At 45.6% G+C, this 17,025-nt stretch overlaps 4 protein-coding genes across 4 annotated transcripts; all 4 read left to right on the top strand.

Annotated features, from left to right (window-relative positions):
- On the top strand, positions 2,344 to 4,073 carry LOC8065323 (acrosin). Its single transcript, XM_002441581.2, has 2 exons — positions 2,344 to 2,592; positions 3,554 to 4,073. The coding sequence occupies exons 1-2, from the start codon at positions 2,445 to 2,447 to the stop codon at positions 3,835 to 3,837; spliced, it is 432 nt and encodes a 143-aa protein (XP_002441626.1). The 5' UTR covers positions 2,344 to 2,444; the 3' UTR covers positions 3,838 to 4,073.
- LOC8065322 lies at positions 4,239 to 8,317 on the top strand. Its single transcript, XM_021448336.1, has 10 exons — positions 4,239 to 4,482; positions 4,612 to 4,650; positions 4,741 to 4,795; positions 4,889 to 4,962; positions 5,042 to 5,172; positions 5,278 to 5,344; positions 5,915 to 6,219; positions 6,366 to 7,649; positions 7,734 to 7,814; positions 7,907 to 8,317. Exons 1-10 carry the CDS (start codon positions 4,458 to 4,460, stop codon positions 7,964 to 7,966), a joined length of 2,121 nt encoding a protein of 706 aa, XP_021304011.1. The 5' UTR covers positions 4,239 to 4,457; the 3' UTR covers positions 7,967 to 8,317.
- On the top strand, positions 9,412 to 13,410 carry LOC8065321 (V-type proton ATPase subunit C). Its single transcript, XM_002441579.2, has 11 exons — positions 9,412 to 9,647; positions 9,722 to 9,790; positions 9,905 to 10,032; positions 10,115 to 10,214; positions 10,900 to 10,967; positions 11,138 to 11,279; positions 11,522 to 11,638; positions 11,740 to 11,865; positions 12,578 to 12,661; positions 12,739 to 12,818; positions 12,907 to 13,410. The coding sequence occupies exons 1-11, from the start codon at positions 9,525 to 9,527 to the stop codon at positions 13,001 to 13,003; spliced, it is 1,134 nt and encodes a 377-aa protein (XP_002441624.1). The 5' UTR covers positions 9,412 to 9,524; the 3' UTR covers positions 13,004 to 13,410.
- Positions 13,554 to 16,222, top strand: LOC8065320 (protein ALP1-like). Its single transcript, XM_002441578.2, has one exon. The coding sequence runs from the start codon at positions 14,379 to 14,381 to the stop codon at positions 15,750 to 15,752; it is 1,374 nt and encodes a 457-aa protein (XP_002441623.1). The 5' UTR covers positions 13,554 to 14,378; the 3' UTR covers positions 15,753 to 16,222.

Genomic DNA, 17,025 nt, shown 5'->3' with positions numbered 1-17,025 from the left:
GCACTTTGGTGGTGGACACTTGTTGGTGTTAGCATATTTTCAAAGGAGGTGGAGTTCTTAGGGTTGAGAGGGGTGTGGTTCCTCTCTCCCTCCTGCCGAGCTTGCGAGGAGGGATTCGGCGCTTTTGAGAAAAATAAGTGTATATTTTATATTGCGCCGGTGGAAAATTTGGAGAAGTCGCGGGAGTGTTTCTCACATCGAACGCAGGGTGTGGAGGCACCGGACGCTGGCCTCAGCATCCGGTGTGCTACCAGTGCTTGACCCTGCTAGGTTGAGCACCGGACGCACCAGTGTGAGTCCGGTGCTCAGCGTCCGGTGTGCGGGCGTTTTGCGACCCTCTCTGCGCATGGGTCCGATGAGCACCAGACGCTACCGGTGCTTAGCGTCCGGTGACCCTACAGGATTGCAGAACTCTCTGCGCATGAGTCTGGTGAGTACCGGACGCGTCCGGTGCTCACTTGGTCGCGTCCGGTGGTCCGCAGGTGACCGTTGGAGTTTGACGCGCGGAATTCAAAGGCGGACACGTGGCCAACCCCAGAGCACCGGACGCTGGGAGTCGAGCCCAGTGAAAGTGGCTAACGGCTAGTTCTTTGAGGGGGCTTATAAATAGAAGGTGGCCGGCTTTAGGAGGTTCTCTCTTACACATTTTGATTACTTGAGGCATACATTGAGCTAGAGAACACTCCTTTCACTCATCTCCTTGCTTGATTGCTAATTCTAGTGAGATTGAGTGAGATTCAAGTGTATTGCTTTGAGAGTTGCATTTAGTGGCACTTGATTCTTGAGTTTGTTGTGGATTTCTTGTTACTCTTGGGTGTTTCCCGACGCCCTAGACAGCTTGGAGCAACAGTGGTGTTGAGCTCGTGATTGGAGATTGTTTCGAGCCTCACCAAGTGATTTGTGAGGGGTTCTTGAGCCTTCCCCGCGGGAGATCGCAATTGGCTACTCTAGTGGATTGCTCGTGGCTTGGAGGATCCCCATCTTGTGAGTGGATGTGCGGCACCCGCTGAGGGTTTGGCTTTGGATTGGCAATTAGCTCGTGATCCATCAAGTGGGTATATCGCCACAACGAGGAGTAGCTTGCCGGGAAGCAAGTGAACCTCAGTAAAAAAAATCTTGTGTCATCTCTTGCCGAGGTCTCTCTTATGATTGTGTACGTGATTGATTGGATATATCTCATCTCTACAACGTCGGTATAACAATCACCATCCTCTCTTTACATACTTGCCTACCTTGTTAGTTTAGCTTGTGTAGCTTGGCTCTTGTTAGTATAGAGTTGTTGTGTAGCCTTCTCTAGTTGTTGTGTGTTTTAGTGTTTAGCCTTCTTGCTAGATTTGTGTAGGTGGCTTGCATAGTTTAGTTGTGCTAGTGCTAGAATAGCTTCGTTTTTTGTTTTACTAATCAACTTGTCTAGATGAAGTTTGTAGAAAATTTAAATAGGCTATTTACCCCCCTCTAGCCATTTGGACCTTTCATCGTGAGACGAATCTTTTGACACTAGTTAGTCTATAATTGGACAATATTTGCCATAAACAAACAAAAGTGCTACAGTAACAAAATCAAAAAAAATCACGTCTAAACAAGGCCTACGTCTCATACATTTTCCTTTTCCCTATGCCCACTCCCTACATGCCCATGAAGATTATATGAACCCATTAAAAAACCCATGACCCATGATAGGTGCAACATTTGACCTAAACCCGTGGCCACGTGGGTTTCGGGTACCCACGGGTCGCCCATACGCAACAGTAATAACAGACTCAAGTAGTATATATATGAGAACAATATACATATACATACAAAAATAAATAGCTATAGCTGTTGTAAATAGCTAATTTTATTTTTCCTCTCAACCATGCCATGGATTGGAGGCAGACAATCAAAATGAAATATTGTTGTGTGTAGTGTGTTGCTGCCGCCTCTATCCATCTCCACCAAAGGCTGCTGGCTTAACTAGGCCACAAATGTATCAACACCCATGCAGTACCAACGTGCTAGTGGTTAGACATATATCAGCTATCCTTTTTCTAGTTCTTTTTTCTTAATTTTATAAAATATTTATGATTATCTAAATACAAGTTTATGGGTTTGAAAAACTCATGAGTTCACGGGTTTGGGTACTACACTCCCAGATCCATACCCATAAACCCGCTGGATCTCGCATTTTGCCCATTAACAAAACCAATGGATAGAGAAATTGACCCAAACCCTTACACTAATAGAGTAAAAAACCATCGAGTTTCGGGTACCCATTGACCTACATCCTTTATCCAAACGTCACCCTAGCTATTTATTCATTTTCCTTTTACCATGCCACCCCTATACGGCAGCCTGGGAGATTGCCGGTCACGTGAGACGGGAGGGCAGCTGACTTGGTTTCGGCCGTCGCCCTCGCCCCGACCCGACCCGAACTCAGAAGAAGGTCGATCCCTACTCTCCACCGGATGGCCGCCCACGGCAAGCCCAAGCCCGCCGGTCCGCCACCGCCACCGCCACCGCCACCGCCCCCACCTCCGCCGCCGCCCGAGGCGAGGAAGGGCTTCACGCGCCGCATGCTCCCTTTCCTCCTAGCCGCCAACCTCTTTGTCGGAGGTCAGCTTGCCTCCACTCCCCCTCTCTCCCTCGCTCATCAGTCCGCTTCGCTTTGGGGTCACTAGATTTGGGTTGCATCCCGCGATTCCTCGCTGCTTTGGTACCCATAAGATGCCGTGTTAGGAGCAATCCCACCTGTTTGGTGTTTGCCCGTGCCAGTCTGACTTGGTTTAACCTGCCGCTGCGTAATTTTCATCGGAGTCTGCTCTAGCTAAGATCCGCTTGGGAGATCTTATTTTGGATCCAATTCAAGCAGCAACGTGCTTAGACGTTATGGATTACGAGCTCCTCTCCTGGTTTTATTATTATTATTATTGACCGGTGCTCTACTTGCTGGCAGTAGTGGCTGATTCAACATTTTGAGTTTGAACCCAGCAAGTTCCTGCTAGCGACTTCGATTTTCGCATGTGGTTGCTACTCCACCCACTTAATTATGTACCAGAATCACTTTTATATTAGTTGGCTTCATGATCAATCAATAGTTAGCATTGGTTACCACCCCCCCCCCCTCCCTCTGCAGTGTAGGCTGAGCGTTCTTTCTGCTTAGAATATGGTACAGTAGAAAGCAACAAGAACCTGTAATAATGAGATGCAACCATAATTGAAGGTGATGTGTGTAGTATACCAATGTATGTAGTGGGCCAATCATACTCCATTTTTTCCTCAAACAGAAACCTGATCATAGTGGTGTTATCTGGTGTTCCAAATGTGCTCGAGTGCTTTCAATTGATCTGCTAGGGATGGGACAAAAATATGACTCAGGTCTTGGGTTACACTCGCCAATTATGAACGTGCAGATGTTTTTGTTCATGATTAGGCCAGCATGTTTCTGTCATCAAAGAGATAAATATGCACTGGACTTAAGTGCTGGGATGCTGATGTTTCCAGTTCTGAAGGTTGTGCTTGCTCAAATCAAATCCCTAGATGGGTTAGTTTACTGAATTCTTTCTGTAACATGTAGCTTATGTACTGGTGCGGACCTACAAAAAGGACTCAGGAAAGGACTCAACCACTGATCCTGCTACTGCATCTGCTGCAACTGCTGAGAAGCCTGCCGAAGCTGTCTCTGTGCCCAGAAAGGAGCTCCCACCAATCCCTGAAGATGACCAGCGCAAGCTCTACAAATGGATGCTGGAAGAGAAGCGGAAGATCAAGCCACGCAATGCTGCCGAGAAGAAGAAACTCGATGAGGAGAAGGCCCTTCTCAAGGAGTTCATCCGAGCAGGATCCCTCCCGAGGTTATGAGCTCACCAGTTGTCATTTGGATCTTTTGTGTCTAGTGTTCCACCAGGAAGGTGGTTGGGCCTGATTGGATTTTGTACAAGCACAGTACTGTGCTATCTTGTGTACTGATGTCTTCATGATTTAGCCTCCTGGAGTCCAAAGGTTGTGTGGGTGCAAACTGGTGTTGTGTCCATTGGTGCTAGAGATTCTTAAAGACTAAAAAAGAAAGAAAAACTTCAGTGTGACTGTGTGAGAAATTCTTCTGTTCCATCCACGATTTGCTCCGTTGGCAATTTTATGTTATGTGGTTCTCGTGTGATGAGTGAGCCCATCGATTGCCATGTAACATATTGTTGAGACTGCAACTGGGCCCCAATCCTATTTGGAATATTCTTAACCAATTAATGCAAACCATGTGGTGTTCTCTTCACAATTTGTGGGTGTATGTCTTTTGAGAGCAACAGAAGGAGCCAAACTTTAACTCTTCCTGTGGTCCCAGGAGACCCAGTGGCTATGGATAGCCAGCCACAAGTCCAGCTTGCCCAAACAACATCCACTAGCTGGTGTATCTTCTTCTCTATGCTCTAGAAGATTAGTATTGTAGGGCTTCTGTGCAGCACCAAGCAGGAATTCAGAAAAGAATGCCTGGAAGCATCCACATCTCAGGCAATTTCTTGTCCTGTCATTCATAACTATGTTTTACTTGAAAATCTAAAAAAAATTCTCGTATTGTTCTGTTGGAAGCAAGAACTGATTGTGCTCCTTTCTTTTTCCATTTCCCTTTTTACTATGCAGCCACTCAACCACCAGTCATTATCCCTCTGTTCTTGCAAGGTTTGAATCTCCGAATTCTACTTTCTTTCCTCGTTTTGCTTTCCATTTGCTAATTTTCTGTAATATATGTAAATTACATTTTCGATGCAGTCACCATGGGCAAAAGAGAATACAGTGGGAACATAGAACAAGATGATATATCTTTGTAAGCTCATTTTCATATATTCCATTAATTGATATTTGACTAGTGCATCATTCATTCATTTTCATCACAACCAAATATATGTGTGGTGTGCAGCCCTGTTACATCACTTCGGGAGAGTATGGTAATAATGATGTACAATGCAGACAAGGAATTGATATCGAAATCAGGTTTTTTTAGCTGGTTGTACACCGTTCTTTTTGTACTTACCAACATCTATTAATTGATGTGTTTTGAAAATCACCACAGAGTTGAAGACAAAAGTGATTGTGGAGTCAGGAACTATGGATGCAGTATTTACTCTTGATAGTGGAGGGAAAATAATTCTTCAGGTTCAGTTCTTACTTAATGATGATGACCGCAAGCGAATCCAAGAAATGGTAAGATGGCTCCTTCTAGGATGCCTTGTTAAAACTCCAGGGGCAAATTTCTTGATAATTTCTATAATATAAAGGTATATAACTTGTGTTGTACTATTTATTTAGAGAAATTCTGCAATGAAAAGGAAACAGCAAGAGCTGCTTGGGGATGCCAATGAACTCAATTTTCCAGGTAAACTAGTAATGTTTGCTTATTCAAATTGTGTCTTATATTAGTTGCAAGCAACAGAAAGTGAACCTAGCTCAACTGGTTGGGTGCAGGTTCAAGTCCTCTTCTACTCGAATTTGGGTATCTTATTTCTTTTTGTTAATAATGAAAAACCGCCTAGTTCCTCCTAGGTTGGTCACATTTTCATTTTTGTTAGTTGCAAGCAACCAGTTGGAGATCTGTTGCACAAACAATATGCTTTCATGTTATAGACTAATCATATTAGATGTGGTGTCATGGTGTTCATTTGTCTCCAAATAGGCTAATAACATAAGGTCCATCTGTTAGTATTTCTTTGAATTCCCTTGATGTTGTACACAGGGCTTCAAGTAGAACAGTGACACACACATATGGTGTCAGTGTGGATTTCATTAGAAACTTAGCCATTTAACTGTTTGCATATGATCGATCAATATGTTAGTGCATGCACTCAAATAAATGGAATGTAAAGTAACTAATCGAGTGCATAGTTGATATGGAGAATATTGGTAATTCTGTTTTCTAGTTCTTATCGACAACTTCCAAACTTGTTAGACAGCCCATTGTCTAAACGGCTCATAGAGAAGATTTCCAACATTCAAAGCAAAGGAGCTGAGCGATCTAAGCTTCGGAAGAGTTTGTCACTGGATGATTTGCAAGAGAGGGCTGTGTTATCTGGAATAAATGTGGATCCACGGATGAAGAAGGCCTCAAGAGACTTGTTGCTGCAAAGGGGTTTTAGAGACACCTTAAGCTTGGAAGATACCAGTGGCTACAAGAAAGGGAGCAGTATACCAGAGAGCAAATCAAGTAGTTCGGTGAAGAAGATGATAAGTACCTTTGAAGGCACCACCCCACAGGTTTTTTCTTTTTATCCAAACATTTTAAAACAAATCACCTTCATTTATCAGGAACATGTCATCTGTTGTCTCTAGTAGTGTTAGCCAAATATGATTGGTTGATGTGAAATACGTATATGGTAATTCTGTCTTCCCTGGATCTGCAGGGCATCATTTCAGAAACAGATGTATCACCCACGCCCACCGACTCAGGCAGCACGCAGGCAGGCAAAACAGTCATCCCTTTTGATGATCATAAAGCTTCAAATTACAGGTCAGGGAAAACTGTTTCGTCTCAGCATATAAAAATGAGTGAACCTGTACAAACTGGGATGCCGAAAACAACTGAAAGCAGAAGAAGCTGTAGATCTGAAACTGGTGTATCACCCACACCCACCGACGACTCAGGCAGCACACAGGCAGGCAGAACAGTCATCTCTTTTGATGATCATAAAGGTTCAAATTACAGGTCAGGAAAAACCGTTTCGTCTCAGCATCTAAAAACGAGTGAACCTGTACAAACTGGGATGCCAAAAACAACTGAAAGCAGGAGCTGTAGTTCTGAAACCGGTGTATCACCCACACCCACCGACTCAGGCAGCACGCAGGCTGCAGTCATCCCTTTTGATGATCATAAAGCTTCAAATTACATGTCAGGGGAAACCGTTTCGTCTCAGCATATAAAAACGAGTGAACCTGTACAAACTGGGATGCCAAAAACAACTGAAAGCAGAAGAAGCCGTAGATCTGAAACTGGTTTGTCACCCACACCCACCGACGACTCAGGCAGCACGCAGGCAGGCAAAACAGTCATCCCTTTTGATGATCATAAAGCTTCAAATCACAGGTCAGGAAAAACTGTTTCGTCTCAGCATATGAAAATGACTGCACCTATACAAACTGGGATGTCAAAAACTACTGAAAGCAAAAGAAGCCGTAGTTTTGAAACTGGTGTATCACCCACACCCACCGACTCAGGCAGCGCGCAGGAAGGCAACACAGTCATCCCTTTTCATGATGATCATAAAGCTTCAAATTACAGGTCAGGAAAAACCGTTTCGTCTCAGCATATAAAAATGAGTGCACCTGTACAGACTGGGATGCCAAAAACAACTGAAAGTAGAAGAAGTCGTAGATCTAGTAGTCGAGATGGAGCAAGCAAGCAAAATCTGAGAGAAAACGAGCTGACCAGAACTAAGAGGAGACCCCGAGCAAAGCATCAGCTCTCCATTGGTCCCTCCTATTCGGCGGAGCAGATGCACTCAAGAGGCTACGTGGAGCGTCCCTTGAACTATTTGGTTGCAACATCAAGCACCTGGATACACCCACACATTTGTGTCACAAGCGCGAGCAAACAGCTAAAAGACCTCCTTGAGCTTGAGAATCTGAACTCGCTTGCTCATATCCAGCACACTGGCAAAAACCAGCATGTCCAGGAAGATATCCAAGAGGTATGGAAGTAACGGTCATGTTAGTGTTATTACTGAGAGGTTTGCTCCCAACTTTTGTGACACTGGTGTCTAATTGTGAAGCAGAACAAAAGCGATGAATCCATTGCCTCTGCTCAAACTCGAAGCGGTGGTTTCCCGATGATAAACGGGTGGCTGATAAATCAGGCAAGTCTTGATGGGAAGTTTGTTTTCTGATAGAGTTTGCTGTTAAAGATGATGAACTTGTACTCATTGTTAATGTTATCTGATGTGCGCAGGGAGTGCGTGCTGCAATTGTGGTGATAGCTTGCGGGGCTATGTTCTTCAACAACAGATGAAAATCTTTGTGTGAAGCAGTGCCGCTGCCATTAATTTATCCTTTTTACTGCAAATTTCGGACGATGGTCAGATTTTGCATACAAACTCACATTATTACGTTAGCTATATAATTGTAAAGTTTTGAGTGCAGATTCAAATTTTGGAAATGCAACCGCTAATTTAATAAAAAAAATACCCATGTGTGGGCGATTTTTAAAATGACAAATTTTGTTTGTCATGACTTTTGAGCTAGGTTGCACAAATTGTTGAGCCAGGTTTTTTGTTATTCGATGTGCATGAAGTTAAGAGAAAATGATTTGTGGTTTTCACCTAAACGCTAACTCCTATTATTATTCTCGGTTTATTAACAATGAAATGATTTCCAGGTGGGTAACAAAAACTATATTATTGGACGCATGCTTGGCTAAACATTGGCAAAGAAATGAAGCGCCGCTGGCAATCGGGGAAAGAATCTTGCCCGGGCTTATAATAATAACAAAAATCCATATGATTTATGGTTTTGGTCTAAATTTTGGCGATCTAGGCATTGGCAAGATTTATTTGAACTTATCTGTCAAATCTGTTAGCCATTTAACAATGTTTTTCTCTCATAACAAATCAGCGAACAGTACTTTCAGCCATGGCAGAGATATGTAATGCAAATGTTTTTTTTACCAGATGACGTGAATTTAAAACGGGTGATCTAGAAAGTGCGCTAATTAGAGACGAATTTTGAGAACATGTGCGTAGCACAAATAATAGAGAAGCTGTTGTGTCTACATTAGAAGTTCGACTCTGTTTTTCACGAAAACAAACTGCACGTTGTGCTATCTAGGTCATGTTTGATTACCCCTGCGATTATACTAATCCAATTATATAATCAATTTGGTTGATTATGTAATAGATTATTATAATAAAAAATCTTGATTATCATAATTCTATAATCTAGGTATGACCAGGTTATAGGGGATTATGGATGCTGAAATTCTAATTTGCCCCAAACCGATGGTCCAACTTGCTAATAAATATCCCCCTTTGATCCTTGAGATAGACTTATATGTGAACTTTGAAAAATAGCAGAATATCAAATTCCAAGTTTAATAGCCTAATTTATTAAGTAGATTTCAATTCCTCATCAAAATGAAAGGATACAAACGGCTCCTTAAGGATAAGATAGGAAATTCTTGCTTTAATGAACCATAATCAATCACCTTGGTTCAGAGATCCAAACAATAATCTTATGCACAATCTAGATTATAATAATATAGTTATGATCCAAATCCAAATGGGCTCTTAATAGTTGGAATTTGTAAACACCTGTCTTGACCCTATGATTGGTAGTATTTCTTCTCATCAATGAAATAGTATTTCGAGAGAGATTTTCTCGGAAAAAACTTATTTTAGCGACCGACACATGGGCCCCACATGACAGAAGCCTGACCTGTCCTGCTCCTCTGAATCCTGATCCGTGCAGGTGCAGAGGCATCTCCTCTCCTCTCGAGTCCTCCCTCTTCATCGTCAACCAGATCACACGAACCAAACCACCGCCTCCTCCCTCGAGCCTCACCGCCGGCGCCCATGGCGACACGCTACTGGATCGTGTCGCTGCCCGTGCAGTCACCCGGCGCCACGGCCAGCTCCCTGTGGTCGCGCCTCCAGGACTCCATCTCCCGACACTCCTTCGACACTCCGCTCTACCGCGTAAGCGATCCTCTCCGACCCCTCCCTCATCTTCCCGCCGTCGCGTCGCCTCACCGTATCCGCCGTCTGCGCAGTTCAACGTTCCGGATCTCCGCGTCGGCACCCTCGACTCGCTCCTCGCCCTCAGCGATGACCTCGTCAAGGTTCCCCGCCTTCGCTTCTCGCACGATCTCGATCTGCTTCTCTCTTCTGCTGCCCCGAGCACTAGGTTCTGATTCAATGTCATCGTGTGTTCGTCTCTATACCCCTCCCCGCAGTCCAATGTGTTCGTGGAGGGCGTGTCGCACAAGATCCGGAGGCAGATCGAGGACCTCGAGCGCGCCGGAGGGGTCGAGAGTGGGACTCTCACCGTCGATGGCGTTCCCGTCGACACCTACCTCACTAGGTCTGCTGCAAACTATACTGCCCAGCCGATCGGATGAATGTTCTGTTTAGCTTAAAAGCTTTTGTGTTGGTTGCGCGTGCAGATTCGTGTGGGATGAGGGCAAGTACCCCACAATGTCTCCGCTCAAGGAGATTGTCGGCAGCATCCAGTCGCAGGTTGCCAAGATTGAGGACGACATGAAGGTTTGTTTGCACGTCTCAGTCTTACACGGCTTCGCGCTTATCCTTTATCCGTGGCCTGTACTGGCCTACCCCCAATTTGTCGCTGGGTCAAAGACTCATCGCTCTGTAAATATATAGCGACATCAATTCATTAGCTAGACTTGCGGATATTTTATTTACTAGTGTTGGTTGGGATTTAGGAGCTAAAGTTGCTCTCCAGACTTCACAATTGACGTATATACAATCATACCCATATATGTATAATAAGTGGCCATGTTTATACTTGTTTCCCGAACGTGTAAATTTCAAAGGAGCCTAGTACAGTTGCCAGTGCATTCTAGGGGATTTTTCTTGCTTTCATGTCAACATATCGTTATCACTTTGTAAGTTGTTTTAACCACTGTTTGCTTGACTATTAGATCTAGTGCCATTTGTCCTATCATATAGTTGTCACATGCCTCTGAAGTTCTGATACATATTTATGGAACCACTAGGATGCAAAGTGACGAGAAGCCACTGATCCCAGATTTTGTCAGGACAAAGAAAATTTGTGTATCTCAGCTAAAATGCCATTTGGATCTCTGCCTGTGATTTTTGCTTTGGCCTCAATTTTATGATTCGTTTTTGCTATACTAATACACCTGGTCAATAACTTTTATGCTGTATTTTTATTTCACAACTTCTAAAAAAATGCTCTCGTCCCCAGGTTCGAGCAGCGGAATATAATAATGTAAGGAGCCAGCTTAGTGCAATCAACAGAAAGCAAAGTGGGAGGTAAATTGCATTGTCATGCTTGTGTGCAGACTCTAGAGGAAGTGCTTGATTCCAAGACCATTATTCATTTCCTTTCTTGTATACTGTAAAAGGAACAGGAGATTAGAACTGAATGATATAATTGTTTTTCCTATTTATACTAATTAGTTTGTCTTTTTATTGTGTGAAAGCTTAGCGGTTCGTGATCTTTCCAATCTGGTAAAACCGGAGGATATGATCACCTCGGAACATCTTGTCACACTCCTTGCAATTGTTCCCAAGTACTCCCAAAAAGACTGGTTGTCAAGCTACGAGACACTTGACACATTTGTGGTAAGGCTAAATTTTGATTGCGCTCTTCATTTATCATGCTTTTCTGCTTGTATAACCTCCCAAGTTGACATATTTTTCTTATAACTTTCCTTTTGAAGAGAATTGAATAGTGTTTTAACTATGCTTAGGAGAATCTTACTTTAATTAAAATCTGTCAAGGTTGTCTAAATTATGTCCCTGATTTCCTCATATATACTTGATTTGACTTTCCCCTTCATATGAGCTAAATGATCATTTTATAGGTACCTAGGTCATCTAAAAAGCTCTATGAAGACAATGAATATGCTCTCTACACTGTAACACTATTCGCTAAGGTTGTTGACAACTTTAAGGTCCGTGCTCGCGAGAAGGGTTTTCAGGTAAGGTTTCCTTGAGAGTCTTATGTTTACACTTTACGTTAATCTCGCTGTCCTGATTTAGTCTTTTGTCATCCACTAAGTTTTATGTCATTTGATTCCAGGTCCGTGATTTTGAGTACAGTCCTGAAGCACAGGAAAGTCGGAAGCAGGAGATGGAGAAGCTACTGCAAGACCAAGAAGCTATGAGGACCACTCTTCTTCAATGGTGCTATGCCAGCTACAGCGAGGTACTTGTCTTTTCCTGTATAATCTTGTGGTCCTAACAGCAACTGTATTTCTTTCCTTAAAGATTTCTATTGGTTACATTTCTGCTGTAAGTATCAGTGATGTTGAATGGAAATTTTAGCCCATGTTTCTAAGCCATTATGCTGTTAATGTTTCCTGTCATTATTATCTTCATTTGCATTAGAATTTATAGGTTTCTCTTATTGAAATTTTAAGTAAGGACATTTGTTGTCAGTCCTGACTCTGGCATGCTGGAACTGCCTTTTGCTTTATGTTACTATTTCACTGGTACAGCCTTTTTATTTATGGCAAAATTCATATGGTGATAACACATTGATCACAAAGTTTTAAGTCAGATTAGGATGCATCGCCATTTATTAGATAAAGCTATGAATGGTAGGCCTTATTATGTTATTATAAGCTGTGCAGGATATGGAACTCTAATTCTTGGAAAGTCATAGTAAAGCAGAAAAACTGCTACCCTGCCTTTTTCTTGTTTTTAGGGTTGTGAAACTCTAAATTTTACTGAACCTTTGCTAGGTTTTTAATATTTTTTGGGCACATGTCGTTGATGGTTGCTTCAGTAAACATGACCGTAGTGTTTTGAATCAAATGCTTTCTTGGTGTGGTTAGGTTTGCTGAATTTATTTTGCCTTCTTTCTCAAGTACTCTTATCACATTTCTTGCTTGTGAACTGTAATTATTATTGTACAGGTATTCAGTTCCTGGATGCACTTTTGTGCTGTGCGTGTCTTTGTAGAGAGCATTCTTAGATATGGTCTGCCGCCGTCATTCCTGGTAATTCGCTCAGACTGTTGTTTCTGATGGTGAATATTATACTTCCATTTCTTGTCTGATCATATGTTTTGCATCAGTCTGCTGTTCTTGCACCATCTACAAAGAGTGAGAAGAAAGTAAGGAGCATCTTAGAGGAGCTCTGTGGCAATGCCCATAGGTAATTCTGTGTTTTGGGTTACGGTCCATTGGATTTTGAGTCACACATGTTGGTGTTGTTTTCCACTGACACAACATTTCAAACGCAGTCTTTATTGGAAATCCGAAGACGATGTAGGCATTGCTGGTCTGGGAGGTGAAACTGAGGCGCACCCTTACGTCTCTTTCACCATAAATTTTGTCTGAGACCAGTATGTTGTAAGCTGTATGTGGCCCGGGCAATATTTCGAAGCAGCTATTGAAACCAAGCGAAATGATCGTGTATATTACTTGCGATACGCCAATTCTTTGTTGATTTATCGGTTCATGTGGTCCTGTAATTCATATCAGAGAGATAAGCCGATCAATAATGTAGTTTTTGAGGAACCTATGGAATGGCTGAAGAAGGGCGGCTCCGCTCTCTGGACATGTTTCCCTGCAGTATTGCACCTTGGGAGTGCCTTGTAAAAAGCCTTTGTGGATAACCTGTGTCTGTAGCAGTTGGCTACTGGATTTATTTATTTACAATAAAAGCCATATATGAAATAAGTAACTTGAGTTTGGATTGTAAGTACTGGTATGTTTCAAAGTAGAAAAACTGGAATGTGGAGCTAGCTAGGCTCTGGGTTTGTGGTGCAGACGCTTTTTTTTAAAACATTCTGGTTCTGGAGAGTGACTTGCAGCTACCTACTGGCCATCCCTTGGAATAACAGCCGCGAAATGCGAATGAAATCCTAGCTTGAGCCCCTTGCACTTGAGCATCGAGCTGGCCTGTCGTGTTCCAAATGATGCGCATGAAAGCCACACGAAACTGATTGGTCAGCCTGTTGGCTCGCTTGATTTATTTGCCGAATTTGATGATTATTCAGCATTATTTTTCTCTTATAAAAAATTAGTGAATAATATTTTTATCCAAGCGAATAGCCATAGCCCGTAGCGTAAATTTTGGCAAATCTGAGAATGATTTTGTTTGCTTGAGGTCATAATTGTGGAGCTAGCTGGCATTGGCAAATGGCAGGGACTTTGGGTGCAATAGGAACCGGCATTTCACTCTGAAATTGGCAACAATTTGATGGATAATAAGATACTCTTCCAGCTCAGCCGCCCGCAACCCGAATTCAACAGCCTGCCCGATTTCTCATCTCAAAAGAAGAGAAGAGAAGAGAAGAGAAGAGGAGCAAGCAGTAATGTCCCTGCGCCGCCGCGGCGTCCGGGCGTTTACACCCATGCACGGGGCAACCCTCGTCGTCGCCGTCGCCGTCGCATGCTCCAAAACCAGAAAGCATCCGCTCAGCTCCGCCCCTTCCACACTAGTCTCGCTCGGGGGCGACAGCGATGTCCTGCTGCTCCTCTTCCTCCTCGCGCGCGCTCACACCCACCTAACCCAACCCGCTCCGCTCCGCTCCGACCCCAGCTCCAGCCCCAGCCCCGGTCGGTCCTCTCCAACTCCTGCTCCTCCTAGCTCCTTCCTACCCGTTACCTGCTGCGGTCCGGAGCCGAGACGACGACCACTTCCACCTCCTCCCCCTCCCGAACCCAATCCCCATCCAGGCCCCTCCCAATTTCCAGCAGCCCGCCCGCGATGCCCAAGACGACGACGACGGCGAACCGGCGCCGTAAGCGCCGCGGCGCCGGCGACGAGGGGGACACCGCCGACGGACAGGCCAGCAACAAGAGGAGGCCCGCCACCAGCGTGCTCACCTCGCTGGACGTCAACGACGCCCCGCGCCCGGAGCTCCCCCTCTTCCAGCTCAGCCGGCCTCGCCAGCAGGCGGGACGGGACGACGAAGAGGAAGAGGAGGATGAGGAGGAGGAGGTGACCGGCGGAGGAGGACCAGGGTCGTCGTCGTCGTCCGCGCTCGCCGCCGCGGGCAACGGCCACGGCCCGCACCAGCAGCGGCGGCTGTGGGTCAAGGACCGGTCGCGCGCGTGGTGGGATCAGTGCAGCAGCGCCGACTACCCGGAGGCGGACTTCCGCGCCGCCTTCCGGATGGGGCGGGCCACCTTCGCGATGCTCTGCGACGCGCTGGGCTCCGCCGTGGCCAAGGAGGACACGGCGCTCCGCGCCGCCATCCCGGTCCGGCAGCGCGTGGCGGTGTGCGTGTGGCGGCTCGCCACGGGGGAGCCGCTCCGCCTCGTGTCCAAGCGCTTCGGCCTCGGCATCTCCACCTGCCACAAGCTGGTCCTGGAGGTGTGCGCCGCCATCCGTGGCCTCCTGATGCCGCGCTTCCTCCGCTGGCCCGACGCCGCCGCCGCCGACGCGTTCAAGGCCCGGTTCCAGGCGGAGTCCGGGATCCCGGGGGTGGTGGGCGCCATCTACACCACCCACATCCCCATCATCGCGCCCAAGACGTCGGTGGCGGCCTACTTCAACCGGCGGCACACGGAGCGCAACCACAAGACGTCCTACTCCATCACGCTCCAAGGTGTGGTGGGCCCCGACGGCGCCTTCACCGACGTCTGCATCGGGTGGCCCGGGTCCATGCCCGACGACCAGGTGCTGGAGCGGTCGGCGCTGCAGCAGCGCGCGGCGGCCGGGATGATGGCGGGGTCCTGGGTGGTGGGCGGCGCCAGCTTCCCGCTCACGGAGTGGGTGCTGACGCCCTACGCGCAGGCCAACCTGACGTGGGCGCAGCACGCCTTCAACGAGAAGGTGGCGGAGGTCCGGCGCGTCGCCGTCGACGCCTTCGCGCGCCTCAAGGGCCGGTGGGCGTGCCTGCAGAAGCGCACGGAGGTGAAGCTGCAGGACCTCCCCGTGGTGCTGGGCGCCTGCTGCGTGCTGCACAACATCTGCGAGTCGCGCGGGGAGGGCATGGACGCCGCGCTCCGCTGCGACATCACCGACGACGAGACGGTGCCGGAGAACCCCGTGCGGTCGGACGACGCCACCAAGGCCAGGGACGACATCGCGCACAACCTGCTCCACAGCGGACGAGCCGGCACCAAATTCTTCTGAATGAATTCATTCAATTCGCCCTGCCTCTGCATCGTCGTCGTCGTCGTCGTCGTCGGTTCGTTCCATCAGATTCTTCTTCTGCTATGCTACTGCCTACTCGGTCTCCACGGATCGTCTCCCTCGTTGGAACCATCCATCCATCCATCCATGGAATTCACTATTCATTGGGTTGTTTGCTACTACTATTGTTTGAACTGTACTGGGGAGATCACCCTGAATTCATCATCCTCATCCTCGTAGAACACTGAACACACACACACACACACACACACACAGAGAGAGAGAGAGAGAGAGAGAGAGAGAGAGAGAAAGAGATTATAAAGAGTGGGTCGGGTTGGTTTTTGATCATAGGACTTTTTAGTTTAGTACTAGCACATACTAAAGTTGTTCAACAAACGTATCAAGAGCAAAGTTAAAGAAACAGCAAGAAGAAGAAGCACGTCCCATCCCGTGTGTTTTCCTTGTGCTTACCTATGGCATTGTCATAATCATATGCAAAGAGCTAATTTGTTGGGAAAGAAAAACATTGCTAAATTGTCGATAAATTCAGTAGACAAGTTCAAGGGAAGCTCCTCATCAAAGGAAAAGAAATCTCTTCTGGTAAGGAAAGGAAAAAAAAAAAGAGGAGGGAAAATTGAAATAGTATCGCCCCATGTGAAAGATCCACCTATTGAAGGAAGAGAAGAAAAAAAACTGTTACTGCACTAGTAGCAAACATGGCAAATTTTATTCTTTTGTGTCAGTAAGTATTCAATAGCAGGTAAGTACTCAAAAGATCTGTTTGGATGATTAGACTAGTCTTAAACTTATCTAGACGGGTGAATTAAAAGGTGTCGAGTAGTATAAACTAGTTGCTGTTATTTGCTCTTAGGTAAGTCTTAATGCATATTTTGTAAGTCTTAATGCATATTTTATGTGAGTGGTATGCACATTGAGGGGGTGTTTGGGACTGTTCTGCTCTATGTTTTTCAGCTCCACTCCACATTTTTTAGCCAAACGGTTTCAGCTCCACGCACTCGGTTCGAGAAAAAAAAAAGTGGAATTGTGTGAGCACCTAAAAACATACTCTACAAACTCCAGTTTTTTGTGGATCTGTTCCACAGTGGAGTTTGTGGAGTAGAGGAGCAGTCCCAACACCCCCTAAATAGAGTGTCACATAAGCAAAATTGTTAACTTGGCAGGATCATTAAATGAAGGAGTTTTATCAGATGAGAGAGGAGTTTCATCCTTATAAAACTCATTTAGCTCGGTTACCTAGGTTATAGTTTTGATA

This window comes from Sorghum bicolor, chromosome 9 (genome assembly GCF_000003195.3).
Source record: "Sorghum bicolor cultivar BTx623 chromosome 9, Sorghum_bicolor_NCBIv3, whole genome shotgun sequence".
Lineage (NCBI taxonomy): Eukaryota > Viridiplantae > Streptophyta > Magnoliopsida > Poales > Poaceae > Sorghum > Sorghum bicolor.
The sequence above is the reverse complement of the archived record's forward strand: the minus strand, read 5'-3'. Positions and strand labels throughout refer to the sequence as shown.